The sequence below is a fragment of the Halichoerus grypus genome, chromosome 4 (assembly GCF_964656455.1).
Source record: "Halichoerus grypus chromosome 4, mHalGry1.hap1.1, whole genome shotgun sequence".
NCBI classification, from domain to species: domain Eukaryota; kingdom Metazoa; phylum Chordata; class Mammalia; order Carnivora; family Phocidae; genus Halichoerus; species Halichoerus grypus.
The window spans coordinates 160,446,798-160,462,548 of NC_135715.1; the positions used below are offsets into that span (position 1 = coordinate 160,446,798).

The window sequence follows — 15,751 nt, forward strand, 5'->3', positions numbered from 1 at the left end:
GGGTCGTGAGATCGAGCCCTGAGTCAGGCTCCGTGCTCAGTGGGGAGTCGGCTTGGGATTCTCTCTCTCTCTCTGCCCCCACCCCCTGTCTCTCTCTAAAATAAATAAATCTTTTTTAAAAATTAAGTTTCAAGGGACACCTGGGTGGTTCAGTTGGTTAAGTGTCTGCCTTGGGCTCAGATCATGATCTCGGGGTCCTGGGATTTAGTCCCACGTTGGGATCCCGGCTCAGTGGGGAGTCTGCTTCTCCCTCTCCCTCTGCCCCTCCCCCCGGCTTGTGTGCTCTCTCTCTCAAATAAATAAATCTTTTTAAAAAAGATTTAAAGCCACTTAAAATACAACTCAACTCTCAACCATATGCTCCCATCCATAAACCGGAAACTCTTTACAATGCAAATTTTTTTGCTTACTCTGAATTTAGGAAAGCCTTGGGGTGATGGTGGTGGGGGAATCACTGAGTAGCCTGGGTCTTTAAAAAGCTGACCATGGATTGAATTTATGTCTTTTTTTGTTGTTGGTAGATCTCCTTGAGCGCAAACAGAGACCTTCCTCAACATTGCACTCACTTCAGAACTGCTCCAAGGGTCCGAGTGTGGCTTATGGGCACTTATTTTGTTGGGATTGTATTTCACTGTCTGAAAAGTAAAAGGTGTGGTCGGTCCAGAATGACTCTTCCTTGACTCTTGCTTTTCCTTGTCAACCTACTCAGATTACTCCAATTACACTAACCAAATTTTGAGACTTTATTGATGCCAGTCAAAGGGCTTCACGTTTTCTCATTTAATGAATTCAATGAGTGGTTAATGTATGCAAACCACAGTGCTCCATACCAAGAGAAATGGAATGTGATACTTCTTATTTAAGAAGAGAAAAAAAAAGGGGGGGGGGCACATAAATACTGAAAATAGAAGAAGAAAAAGTTAAGTGCTATAAAAATTGCAGATAAAGCATTTGCCAACTGTGTCTCCCAGGAATTGAGAGCAGTCTGCCTACTGCCATTTTTCAAGGTGACTGATATATTAAAAAAAAAAAAAAAAATTGCCGAAACAAGGTTATGACAATTGTGTTAGAGTTCACATGTAAGAATTAAAACTTTTGAAATACAAAAAGTACATTGTATGTTTGCAAGAAAATTATAGGATTGGCAGAAAGGATGTAATTCATAGAGATGTGTGTTTGAGGCTGGAGGCCCAAGTTAAAAGTTGACCGGTGAACAGATTCTTTATGTTCCCATTTGTAGGTCATGTCAACATCTACCTGAGCCCCTTCCTGAGAGTGAGGCCCTCCTGGTCCCCCCCTGCTCCATTTCCCAGCCTCACTCAGTGCTAACTCCGCAGGACTTGGAGACTGGCTGATGTGGAGCTCCAGCAGGGTCTCACTGGAAAGTTATAAATACAGTGACCAGGTCTTTGAATTTTAAAAGTACCCACAAAGTGTCCCTCACCATATTGCAAAGCAGGACTAGGACAGTGTTAGCAGGGGCTAATTGGTGGGCAGGGTGGATATGAGTGAGGTCGCTCCCAACAAGAGGCACTGGGAGACTGAGGCCTTGAGTTTGACTATGAACAGGGGTCAGATAAGGCCGTCAGGGGCGATCATGCCAGGAGTGCTAGCTAGCACACAGAAGACAGGCACTAGGAACCAGCTCACCTACACGGCCATTCAGTTGATCCCTTGCTATGAATGGGTCCCCCTCTAATCAGACTTTATCACCTCCACCATTGAAACAATCCTCTTCACTGTCGCCAGTGAACTTCAGGCCATTCAATCCAATAGTTCATCTCAGCCTTCATCTTAATTACTTATCAGCAGTATCTGACACAGATGATTAGACCCTCCTTCTTGGAACATTTTTGTCATTTTGCTTCCAGGACACCAGGTAGATGATTCTTCATCTACCTCACTGACCACTCCTTGTCAGTCTTCTTTTTGGGGTCTCTCCAACCTCTCAACACTGGAGTGCTCTGGGTCTCTGTTCTCCCACCTCTTCCTACTTCTGGCTCCACTCCCTGCCTTGGAGATCTCATCTGGGCCCAGGGCTCTAGGTATCCCATATATGCTGATGACTGTCAAATGTGTATCTGCAGCCCAGACCTCTCTCCCAGACCCACATATCCAACTGCTTACTTGACATTGCCACTTGGATAGTACGAGGCATCTGGAACTTTCTATGCTCAAACCCCTACAAATGTGCACCTCCTGCAGTCTTCCCCAGTTGCAGAAAATGGCAACTCCATCCTTCCTGTTGCTCAGCTCCAAATCTTGAAGTCATCCTTGACTCCTCCTTTTGCTTTTTTCTCGTACTTAACACCCATCCCATTAGCAGATCCTACCGGTTTCTACCTTCAGAATATATCTCAAAGGCAACCACTTCTCCCCACCTGTGCTGTTTCCCCACCAGGTCTAAGCACCATCTTCTCTTGCTTGGGTACCTGGAATTACATCCAGATAAGATGTAATTGGCCTCCCTGCTTCTACCCTTGGTCACTGTAGTCCATTCTCGACATAGTAGCCAGAACAGTCCTTTCAACATGCAAGTTGGATCATGTCAATCTTCTCAGAATCCTCTGATGTTTTCCCATCTATGATGGGCTGAAAATTTGTGTCCACCAAAATTTCATATGTTGCAACCCTAACCCCCAATACCTTCGAATGTGACAGTATTGAAAACAAGGCCTTTAGAAGGGGATTAAGTTAAATGAGGCCCTTAGGGTGGGCACTAATACAACCTTACTGGTGTCCTTGGAAGAGAGTCAGGACACACAGAGAGACACCAGGGATGTGCACCCGCAAAGAAAAGACCATATGAAGAGGCAGCAAGTAGGTGGCCATCTATAAGCCAAGGAGAGAGTCCCGAGAGGAAACCAACCCTGTGGGCACGTTGGTCTTTGACTTCCAGCCTCTAGAACTGTGAGAAAATAAATTTCTGTTGCGTAAGCCACACAGTCTGTGTTTTTTGTGTGCTTGCTTGTTTGTTTGTTTTGGTATGGCAGGCCTAGCAGCGAATACACTGTCCCTTTGGAAGTAAAAGCCAGAGTCCTTACACTGTCCACCAAACTTTACTGTATGAGTTTCCTATTGCTGCTGCAAAAAATTACTACAAGCTCAGTGGCTTAAAACAAAACCAACTCATTACCTTACAGTTCTAGAGGCCAAAGTCTGAAATGGGTCTCACTGGGCTAAAAATCAAGGTGTTGACAAGCTTATAATCCTCCCAGAGCCTCCACAGGAAAATTTGTTTCCTTGCCTTTTCCAGCTCCTAGAAGCTTCCTGTGTTCCTAGTGGCCTTTTTTTCTCCATCAAAGCCAACGACCACATCACATCTCCTCTTTCAGGCATAAGGACCTTTGTGATGACATTGGGCCCACCCAGATAATCCGGGGTGATCTGTCCATCTCAAAGTCAGCTGATTAGCAAACATCATTCCATCTGCAACCTTAATTCCCCCTTGAGGAGTAACAGAACATAATGGCAGTTTCCGGGGATTAAGATGTGGATGTCTTTGGGGGGCCATTATTCTGCCACCCACGTTCATCCTTTCCGTTGCTTCTCTGACCTCATTCCCCACCACTGTCTCCTTACGCCCTCCACTCCTGCCACATGGGCCTCTATGCTTTCCTGGAAAAGACCAAATGTGCCAAACGGGTTGCCACTCAGGGCCTTTGTACCTGCTGTTCCCTCTGCCAGGAGTGCTAGCCCCAGATATCAGCAGGCTTCTGCTGTCCCTTTTACACAAGGGTTGCCCTGAGCTCCCTATATAAAATCACAACCCCACCCTCAGCATCCCCACCTCCCTTTGCCTGTGTTATTTCCTACCTAGCCCTGGATGCATTGGGTGTATGAACTTGTATAAATCTATTCTCCCCACTAGAATGTAAGCTCTAGGAGCAGAGACTCTGCTGTGTTCACTGTTGTTTCCTTGCACCTGAAATAATGCCCAGAAAATAATAGGGCTCAATAAATATTTTCCAAATAAATAAAGACATTGAATACAAAGATTCATGCAAAGGCCTAAAACTAAGTTATACTTCTAAGTTTACAAAATATGGATAAAAATTTAATTTTTGAGTAAAAACAGATCTGCAATCTACAGAAAACCATAGATGTAGAAAAGTAACCAGTAAAAGTGAGTCACCACCATAAATGCCAGGGAGGCTCCCCAAGGCTCTTTGCCTATGATGTGCATCACATATTGTTTCCTTTTAGGGCAGGAAATAGCGGCTCTCAAGGGCACCCTAACTGAGAGCTCATTTCTTGAGATTTGGAAAGCTGTGGGTGCAGAGGGTCACACAATTTACATGTAGGATCTGAGGTGTGGGGGAAATCATAGCGGATTCTGGTAATTCCTGCCCCCATGGATGTAAAAATACTCACTTTGGGGCAACAACAGGTTTTGTTGTTGGTTGAACACAACTTTGTTTTTTTGCAGCCGGAGGAAGAGGAGTTAGCCTGAAAGTGAAAAATAAATAATGGAAGGGAGAAAATTAGAAATTCAGAAACCCCTTTTAGCACTCCCAGATTAGGTACATGGCCATGATGACCCAAAATTGGACTACATGCTCCAACTGCTAAAATCTTTAAAGTCAGGAAGGTCTTGGGGAGTCTCTAGCAGAAGGTTTACTTGAGGAGATTCACTTCCCAGGGGACCCGGGGTTGGCAGCATAGCTTGACCCCCAGCTCCCAAAGCTCTTCGTCCCCCATGGGGGGCTCTGGGGCCCTTTGGTTGGAAGTCGCCCTTTCCCTGCTGCACTCACTCTGAGATTTCCTCATTTAAAATGACACCGAAAAAAAATGACACTGAGCCTAAGGAGGACTGGCAAGAGTGATGTGCTGCCAACAGGTTGGCTGGAAAAGCTGTGGAAAGCTAGGATTTCTGATCTTCTTGGGATTTTGTTGCCTAGTTGACTGGAAATATTGTAAGAGAAAAAAGCCTACAAATGGAAACCTAGTCCCCAGGTCGAACTCCATCCTTATTATCCTTACTTGGGCTTCCCTATGGAGGTCTTGGTTGGTGGCCGAGGGGTCTTGATTAGCTTCCGTGGTCCCAAGTTCCAGGGGTCCCAGCAGGTGCAGTAGATGAGAGGGTTGGGGTACATGGCAGGAGGTCAGAGGTGGTCTTGGCCACTAGATCAGGAGGCTCTTGCTGAAGTTGGAAAGTAACAGCAGAGGGTTACACCATTCACAGTCAAAGCAAAAACATTTAGAAACAAATTAGGAAGGACCCAGCAAAGGCCCAAATCACAGATGGTAGATTCTGGAAGCTGTTGATCTGGTGTAAGGTCTTGATTATACAATAACATCTCACCCTTTGGTACCCCGTAGACTTGACTCTAAAGCAATTTAAATTTTGCCTCCATTGAGTGCTTACTGTGAGCCAGTTGCACAACAAATGATCGATTATTGCTATCCCAATTTTACAGGTGAAGATCCTGAGGCTCAGAATGATCACAGAGGTAGCAAGTTGCAGGGCTGGAAATAAGCACAAGTCTACTGGACTCCCAAGCCCTTGTTCCATCAGGCTACACTAGCTCTCACCGAAATGAGAAGTTCCTACAGTAGGTCTTGCACAGAATTTCCTAGAAAATTAACTCTGTTACTCAAATTACAGTACAAGTGAATGTCCTAGTTTCTCATTCCTGTTCACCTGCCCAAATTTAGATCAAAACTCTTCCTTCTTGGCTCCATGAAAACAAAACCAAAAAATCCCTATTATAAATGTCCGCACGGAAGACAACTATCAGATAAGCAGGGAGGCTTGACCACACTTGTTATCTTCTTTATTTTCCAGAACGCCACTAAAATGATAGTATAGGATTGTGAGATACTAGAAAAAAATATATATTGGTCTCTGCCCCCAGTTCCCGACACAGGAAACCCTCGTGAATCCCAAGTAATAAGAACACTAGGAGCATCGTTGTTCTAATGAGGCAACTCTGGGTGGGCTCCAGGATGGGGGCTGGTCACCAGAAAAACTAATACATGATTAAAAAGTTAAGAGTTTTCAGCCTCAGTCCCTGCCCCCATGCTGCAAGGAGGGGAGAGGGCCTGGAAATGGAGTTAATAACTGATCATACCATGAGGAAGTCTCCATAAAACTCCCAGAAGTATGGGGTTCGGTGAGCTTCAGGGTTGACAAACACATTCACATTGGGAGGGTGATGCACCCAGACTCCATGAGGACAGAAGCTCCCGCGCTTGGGAGCCTCCTAGACCTTACTGCTTGTACTGATTCATCTGGCTGTTCATCTGTATCCTTTATCATATCCTTTAATAAACGGGTAAATGCAAGTAACTTTTTTTCCTGAGTTCTGTGAGCTGTTCTAGGCAAATTAACTGCACCTAAGGAAGGGGTCATGGGAACCTCTGATTTATAACTGATGGGTCAGAAGCACAGATGACAACATGGATTTGCAATTGGTATCTCTGGCGGACGGGGCAGGGCATGGTGCGCAGTCTTGCGGGACTGAGTCCTTACCTGTGGGATCTGGAGCTACCTACAGGTAGAGTGTCAGAATTGAGGTAAATTATAGGACTCCCAGCTGATGTTGTAGAGAATTGCTTGGTGGGGGAAGACCCACATACATCTGGTGTCATAAGTGTTGTGAGTGTGGTAGTTGTGTGCGAGCAAAAGAGACACATAGGAGGAAGGACTGGCTTTTTTCCTAATTCAAGGATTAAAAGAGGTTTAATTTGACAAGAACAGGGAGAGTGGGAGAGGAGACAGAACTGTACAAGGGTTGTCCATGCAAGTTTGACACAATAAGTCCCCCACTCAGCACGCCATTGGAAGCTGAAGCCTACACGCCTGCAAAGTGGGTACAAACCAGAAGGGACGAATTCACGCATCAAAGGCCCCCAAGACTCGGGACTTGGACCTGGTGGATTGTTGGATAATATGGACAGGCCTCTGGCAGATCTGTTAGAGCATGTAGTAGGCCAGATGATGAGCCCTCCCTGCCAACATGTCCGTGTGTCCATCCCTGGAACCTGTGCAAAAAGAGGACTTGCAGCTATGATTAAGTTGAGGATCCTGAGAAGGGAGATGATCCCAGATTATCTGTGTGGGCCTAAGGTAATCATAAACCTCCTTATAAGAGGGAGAGTCAGAATCAGAGAAGAAAATGTGATGATGGAAGAGGAGGTAAGAGTGATCAAGGAAGGGCCACGAGCCAAGGAATGTGGGCATCTTTAGAAGCTGCAAAAGGCAAGGAAATGATTCTCTGCTAAAGCCTCCAGAAGGAACCAAGTCCTGCCAACACCTTGATTTTAGCCCAGTGAGACCCATTTCAGACATGTGACCTCAGAACTGCAGGGGAATAAATTGGTGTTGTTTTAAGCCACTAAATTTGTGGTCATTTGTTACAGAGCAGTTGTAATAGGAAACAGAGCAATCGAGGTGAAATTACCAATAGAAACATAGAAACCTAAGAAAATAAAAATCGCATAATGACTCCAGGTTACAAAATATTATGGAAGAAAGTAAACATGGTTATAGTAAGGTATGCACTCATATATATTAATGTAAACACTTAATAGTGATTTAACCAAAAAGTGAATTGGGACTACATTGGCAGAGAAGGGGAGGGGAACGGAGGGAGGGCATATAAGGGCCAAATCCTCATCTACCACACCAAGAAGTCAATAGACAACGGCTCAAACTGAAAAATTAACAAATGGAGTGGGGGCAAATTATTGAGAAGTATGAAGTTAAATTCCAAAAGAAATAGCTTCAAGAGCTGAAAATAGTTGCCCCTAAGGAGCATGCTGAAGAGTAGAACTGAGAAGTGAGGGGCAGGGGGCAGAAACGCTAACTTTTCATTAATAAACTCATAACACAACTTACTTTTTAAATGATATCAGTGGATTATTTGATAGAAAATAAAAACCAATGCCCAAAAATGTTAGGAGAACCAACAGACCCACAGAGGGATTACAACGACAGCAGATTTAACTCAAATTTCTAAGTCAGTGGCTGGTTTCCAATAGTACACTGGAATAAATTTGTTTAAGAATCAACTGAAAAATGAAACAAACCTTTTTGTGTAACGTGACCAATGCTTGAGAAACCCAGTTGTATGTTTTAATGACTTTTAGAGCAAAAGGTAACCCTAACATTGAGTCCATTTTACAGATGAAGAAACAGATTCAAAATGAAGTGACTCCTGGGCTGCCTGTAAATGCTCATTTAACAACAAAAACACTGGGGCGCCTGGGTGGCTCAGATGGTTAAGCATCTGCCTTCGGCTCAGGTCATGATCTCCAGGTCTTGGGATTGAGTGCCATGTCGGGCTCCCTGCTCAGTGGGGAGTCTGTTCTTCCTCTCCCTGTGCCTCTCCCCCTGCTTGTGCTCTGTCACTCTCTCAAATGAATGAATAGAATCTTTAAAAAAAAATAACAGCAAAAATACTTACAGGCTCTTGCCGTGAGGACCGTTCTAGTTGCTGCGGGATACTGCACGCTTGCACCCTGCCCTTGGGGAACTTGTGGTCAGGAGGGTAGCCATCAGAAAGGGAGCTGAGTGCGCTGTGGAGCCAGGGCAGGAGACCTGGCCTTGGGAGAAAGGCAGGATGTGCAGGTGGAGGTAGGCCTGCCGGATGGGCTGGGCCAGAGGGCTGGGCCCAGGGTGCCCCCCGGCCAAGAGACTGGGTAAACAGCACGCGCCTAAAGACTGGGTGACAGGGCCCCCCACATCTAGCTGTGTTCTGTGTGCTTGGGGGCCTAGTCAGGAGATCTGAGGGCGACAGGGTCAGGGAGGCAGTTGGGGTGGGGCACCCAGGCCGAGAAGGCGATGCCACAGGGGCTAGCATTCGGGAGAGAGTCTGCAAGGCGGACGTAGCAGCGGCAAGAAGGAAGCTCTGCTGCTGCTTCAGACCTGGCATCTGCTTCCTGCGAGGACAGGAGCCGATCCTGAGCTTGGGCGACTTGGCAGGAGTCCCTGGCGCGGACGGTGAGAGACCAAGGCCAGCTCCCAGCAACTCCCTTCTTTATTCTATTTCCTTTTTTTTTTTTTTTTTAAAGGTTTTATTTATTTGACAGAGAGAAAGACAGCCAGAGAGGGAACACAGGCAGGGGGAGTGGGAGAGGGAGAAGCAGGCTTCCCGCGGAGCAGGGAGCCCGATGTGGGGCTCGATCCCAGGACCCTGGGATCATGACCTGAGCCGAAGGCAGACGCTTAACGACTGAGCCACCCAGGCGCCCCCTTTATTCTATTTCTTGCCTGACCAACCGCACTGTGTGGTTCTTGAAGGGCGGGACTCCACCAGGTCATTCTCTGTGTCCCCATGGAGCCTGGCCCAGCGACTTGTCCACAATGGGTCCTGGATAAATATTTGTGGCCTGACTGATTAACTGAGTGGCTCTCACCACAGGGACCGACTCGACAAGGAGGAAGGAGATCCACAGAGGAACTGCAAAAATGTCATCATTGTTACAATGGTATAGATAATATGAAAAATTAGAGTTAAAAAACCCAAAATGATTGGTAAATTATTGTACAGTCACTCAATGGGAGTTTTACATAGATTTTAACAGATTATTTGAAAGCCTGTGGGAACATGAAGAAATGGTTAGGAACAAAGATATAAAATGGTATATATGCAATGGATACAATTATGTAAAAGTATGTACCTATATGCACAAAAGTTAGAAAAGAATATGGTAAAAAAGGAAAATTGGGCCCAAATACCAGGATTATGGGGTTTTTTTCTTCTACAACATTCTTTTTTTTTTTTTTTTTTACAACATTCTTTACTAAGATTTTCCTTGGGTTTTGGAGTCAGGTGGGCCTGACTTTGCATAATTACTACTCTACTTAATAGCTGCAGGACCTCAAGACATTTACTTTTACTTTTCTGGGTCTCGGTTTCTTCATCTGCAAAATAGGGACGTGGAAGTTCCGCCTCATTGGGAGGTCATGCACACGAGATGAGACCATGTCAGAAAAGCTCTCGGCCCACTGCCTCGTACACATTAGGTTCTCAAAAACTGGTAACTGAGTTTAGGAACATTACAAACCCTAGTGATATTTTTGTATACAGAAGCTTTTATTTCTAATATTTTGAAAGAATAGGTTTATTTGTGTGTGTGTGTGTGTGTGTGTGTGTGTGTGTGAAACTGAAATAGGCTCACTGTAAAGAAAATAATAATACAGGAAAGCCTAAGGAAGTAAAAATTATCCGAAATACTAACATGATGACCACTGGACATATTTTGGTTAATAACTTCTAGAATTCTCTCTAGACTAAAGAAACAGATTCATATAATTTTCCATAAATGGGAAGAAACTATACATACATTCTACATATACTTTTTATCAACAATGTCATGAGCTTCTTTTAATGTTGGTAACTATAGACATATCATCATTTTTTAAACTTAAGTTTACTGTGGATAAATTTTTTAAAAGTACAAAAGTAGGGAAAACAGTATAATGAACTCACTTGTCACCCAGCTTGGACAATTAGCAATTTGTGGCTAATGTCATTCGTCTATACCCAGCCCACTCCTCTAATACCAGATTGTCTGTTTAAACAAATATTTTAAAACAAATTTAAAGCAAATCCATAATTTTAATTATATTAAGGCAAATCTATAAAACAAGTCTAAGATTTGTTTCTTTATCATAACTGTATAAATTTCTATGCTACAACCGTACCCATTATATTTTTAGCCAGTTGTGTATTCATGAACATTTGGTTGTTTCCTTTTTTTTTCTATTGTAAACAATGCCTTGGTATATAATCTTTTGCTTTTAAAAAGTGAAGGCCTCTCCTGCTGAACACCGATGGGGATAAATACTCAAGATATTTAACAACTAGTAAGACAAGGCTGTTGAACAATCAGAATAGACGTGGGCTGTAGGGCTGGAACAGGGCCTTGCAGGACTCCACTCTTTTGTGCCGGGCATTAAACCCTTAGTTGCTTAATCATAGGAGGTCTGGGGGACCAGAGGAGGACCTGGGGCAACCAAGGTGGCAAGGAGGACATTTGAGGGGTTTGGATAATCTCCCTCTCCTTCTGCCCCTCCTCCCCAATGCTCATGCGCTCTCTCTCTCAAATAAATAAATAACTCTTTTAGAAAGAATATATGTTAATTGACTGTATGTTATGGATAAGGCTTCTGGTCAACAGTGGGCCAGCAGGTCAACATTTTTGAGGAGTCTAAAGTTATACTAGGATTTTTGACTGCACAGGGGTCAATGCCCCAACCCCTGGCGTTGTTCAAGATTGTTATTCAAGGGTCAACTCTATATACAACCAGTATGGCAATATTTCAATATTTCAATGAATACATACTACCAGCTAAACATCAGCCCTCTACTTCCAGTACTCTCCCATGAGGGAACCACTGTTAACAGGCTTTTATTGAGGGTATACTTCCAGAAATGTTCTATGAATATGACTATATATAATATATATAAAATTCCTAAAAATTTTTACATAAATGAGAGTATACTTTACACACTATGCCATGTCTTGCACTTGTTATATAACAGGATATCTAGTAGATATTTCCATATCAGCATAGATAGAACTATTGCATTCACAGTGGCTTGATGTTGCATTGTATGGCTTTAAGAATATAGAGGGGTGTGTGTGTGTGTGTGTGTGTGTATGCATGCACACCCATGTGTGATTTAGGATTCTTTCTCCCTACTCTTTTCCTTTCCTGTATTTCTCTCTGATGATTTTACCTGAGGCTCAGTGGTAAACGTGTCACTGAATGTGTCCAGTGGTGACGCTGTCGTTACCAGTGAGCCAGCTGAGCCTTCAGAAAGGTCACAGGTTTGGACTAATAACCAGACAAAGAAAATTACATAAAACATCTTTTCCAAAGAGCTTACCTTGGACTGCTCAAAGATTTGTTTCTCTCATGTGGTTCTTTTCCAAGTCAAGAGTCTTAAAGACACCACAATTTTATAGAGAAACTGTTTCTCATCAACATAAAATCAGCATTCATTTTAGATCAAATCCAGAGGTTCCAGAACCCAAGACGTTAGTGGTCATTCCAAGTGATTGAAATGCCAAAGCAGAAAATCCACAGTATGTGTAGGGCGAGGAGACAGACTTTCAGTGAATCCAATCAAAGGCTTTTTACAAAGGCTGAACTGGCGTGAGTACAAATTTCCCATCTAAGAACAGTCCAGTTTGAGTCTTTCAATATTGCAATGAAAGTCAAACTGAGGAGAAAGCCAGCCTACCATTCAGACTCTCTTGACTTGGGCCTTGAGTTGTGAGGTTTGTCCTTGGGAGGTGGTAGGCAAAGGTTTGTTTCTTTTATTGCTATGGAAACAGAACGGCAGCACCTCATTGGCTCAGGCCCTCTGCTCTCAAAGAGAGAAGGCCAAGAGAAGCAGCCAGTTAACAAATTCTCCAAGACACAAGACAAAATATGCTTAAGCTATACTTTCAGAGGAAATAGAATTAAACAGCACTCCTAAGCTTAATTGGCCTGTGACCATAGTTGCAAGGCAGGATCTGTGGAGGATTTTAAGTTCTTTTGTCATTTGCTTACAGAAACCTAAAACTCTAAAGGAGGCAATTTCTTCCTTGAATTTCAGGCTTTGAAATCTGTAAAAGTACAAATCCCCTAGGGCAAGAATCCTTTTCAGTCACCAGGGAGTTCGACAATTTTTTTTTCCTAAGTTTTCCTAAGCAGAAAAGCTGCTTTTTCTCATAACAGAAAAAAATGCTTGCTTATGATAGACAAGTGGCTTTCATTTTTATTCTACTGCAACTCACTATAAGAAATATATTTTACACATTTATAACAAAAAGTTGCATGAAATAATATCTTTATTATGTACTATTCTCATCTATTATTTTTTCTTCTATTTAAAATGAAAGCTCATTATAAATCCACTTGGTTGATTTCATGATCCACTGATGGGTCACGACCCATAGTTTACAAAACAATGTTATAAATTCATCCATTCATTTGACTTCACATTTATTATCTACTGTGTACCAAGCACTGTTGTGAGGTGGGGGGGATATACCTCAGTTCCTGTGCTCCATAGAGCTTAGAGACTGGTGTGGAAGCAGACAATAAATTCAATAAAAGCACAAAGAAGCTTACATTACGGGCATCACCAGATGCAGTGGGAATGGACAGCAGGGACTTCTTATGAGTCAAAGAGAAGGGATTTGACTAGTTTTGAACAGAAAGATCATTTTTTTAAAAAGAGTTTATTTATTTGACAGAGAGAGACAGCAAAAGAGGGAACACAAGCAGGGGGAGTGGGAGAGGGAGAAGCAGGCTTCCCACTGAGCAGAGAGCTCGATGCGGAGCTCAATCCCAGGACCTTGGGATCATGACCTGAGCCGAAGGCAGACGCTTAATGACTGAGCCACCCAGGCGCCCCCAGAAAGATCATTTTGACTGCAATGTAGAGAAACAACTGGAGAGGCCAAGTCAGGAGGCAGGGAAACCAGTTAGGAATCCGTGGCAGTGGTCAAATGAGACACAGTGGTGGCCTTGGCTGAGGGAACAGCAGTAAGGATGGAGAGGAGAGGACACAATAAGACTTGGAGATTGATCAGATGTCACAATGAAGAAAAGGAGGAGGTAACAACGATTCATGGGTTTCTAGCTCAAGCAATTGAATAGATGGCAGTGTCATTTTATTGAGATGATAAAGTCTGGAGGATAAACAGGCTCAAAGGAGCAGATCATGACTTCAACTTGGACATGTTGAGTTTGAGGTGCCAGGGAGACACCCAAGTGGTGATGTCCATTACAGAGTTTGTTCCATGATTTGGGTTTCAAAGGAAGAGTCTGGGCCAGAAATACTTTAGGAGTCTTCAGGGTAAATAATATTTAAAGGCAAGGGAGTGGATGAGATCACACAGGGGAACGGTGTAAGAAAATAGGGTCTAGAACAGAGCCCTGAGGAACGCCACCAATATTTACAACAGTATTTCTTAAAGGTGGACCATGTTATAGCTCAAATATGTACAGCCATCACTTGAATGAAAATGGCTTAAATAAAAAACGTTCATTAGTTTCATGAAATACAAAGTCTGGAAGTAGTGCTACCAGATTGATGCAGACTCAGCAATGTCACTGGAGAATTGGGTTTTTTCCATATTTCTCTCATGCCCATCTCAGGGTGTCAACTGAGGGGAGCCTTGTGGTTACACTCTGGCTGCCCCAACTCCAAGCACCATGGGCAGACTAGATGAAGACCAACTTCAAAAACTAAAGGGGAGGCAAAAAAGTCACAAAGAGAACAAGGAATAGATTTGACTAATCCAGTTAAATCCATCTCTATCTAGAGATTGGATATTACTTGGAGTCTGTGTGAAATTTTATATCTAAATGCTTTCTCATGATTTATAAAAAGCAGGATTTGGGTCTTATGGGGAGAGTGGCTAACAGCAAAGATACAAAGGAAGCAGGCACAGAAGGAGGTCACTTGACTTGGCCAAGGCTTGGCACTAATTACCACTACTTTAGGATTTTTCTTTCCTCCTTTCCTCTATTTAGACATGAGTACAACTTTGTCAGATCCAAAACGGCAGAGGGGAAGGAAAGGAAGGCTTTTAGGGGCTAAGTGTCAACTGCTCTTTGATTGAATTTAGGGAAACTTTGGATTGTGCAAAAGGCTCTTTCCAAAGACCCAGAAAGGGGACTGATGCTACTAACATTGTCAGTAACGTTCCCCAAAGCAATGTGCCTTAGTATTTGAAATGGAGGTGGGAGAGGCCAGAATACCAACAGTATAAGAGAGTAGAGGTTGAGTAAGTAAATGAGAGAAACTGTGACTTAATCCAATTATATCAACAAAATTAGCTTGCACATTGGATTGGGAAATGGGCACCACCTTGTGGGATGCTGTGGCCCTCAGGAAGTGACAAGTGTGATCAGCCAGTTGAGTATTCAGAAGCTTTCCATTTGGGTAAGCCTTCTGTGGCTCTCTGAGAATACTTCTCTGAGAATTCTCTCTGAGAATACTCTGAAAAGACAGTGTTCTTTCAGGGAGCTTATCATTATCTCCAAGTTGCTCGGTTTCCTTTGATTGTTTCTTGTCTTTGAAGATCTCACTTTAGGGTGCTCTGCTAAGTGAGTGATTCAGCTGTTCCCAAATGGTCCCTCTCCAGGAAACCACAGGAGTCATACAAACGCCTACGGGCACTTGATCTGGGGCTCAGCACTGGAACAGCAGGACCCATTACCCTAAACATCTGTTGTTCTCATCAGTAATCCCATTCAGGATCCAGGGGAATGCCTCTCCTCACCTCTTACCCTTTATCTTCAAAACAAAAGATGACTATGTCAAAATGCTATGAAGGTATTTGTCTTTCTCTGTCTGCCTTATTTCACTTAGCATAATACCCTCGAGGTCCATCCATATTGTCCCAGATGGCAAGATTTCATTCTTTTTTTTTATTGCTGAGTAATTTTTCATTGCACATACCCACATCTTCTTTCTCCTTTCATCTGTGGATGGACACTTGGGTTGCTTCCATATCTTGGCTCTTGTAAGCAAAGCTGCAATAAACATAGGGGTGCAGGTATCTTTCCAAATTAGTGTTTTCATTTTTGGGGGGTAAATACCCAGTAGTAGAATTACTGGATCATACAGCATTTCTATTTTTAATTTATTGAGGAACCTCTATACTGTTTTCCACAGTGGTTGCACCAATTTACATTCCAACCCACAGGACATGAGGGTTCCTTTTACACCCCATCCTTGCCAACACTTATTTCTTCTCTTTTTGATAATAGCCATTCTGACAAGTGGGAGGT

The 15,751-nt window shown here is 43.3% G+C and overlaps 1 protein-coding gene across 1 annotated transcript in view; it reads right to left on the bottom strand.

Moving 5' to 3' along the window:
- FLACC1 (flagellum associated containing coiled-coil domains 1) overlaps positions 1–12,225 on the bottom strand; it is a 42,603-nt gene extending 30,378 nt beyond the window's left edge. Inside the window, exons 1-3 of the mRNA XM_078070029.1 lie at positions 11,844–12,225; positions 4,984–5,143; positions 4,375–4,449 (exon numbers count right to left, since the gene is read on the bottom strand). Coding sequence (XP_077926155.1) covers positions 4,375–4,449; positions 4,984–5,096 — 188 coding nt within the window. The 5' untranslated portion in view covers positions 5,097–5,143; positions 11,844–12,225. The remainder of the gene's footprint in view (positions 1–4,374; positions 4,450–4,983; positions 5,144–11,843) is intronic.
- Between the last annotated feature and the right edge of the window lie 3,526 nt (positions 12,226–15,751).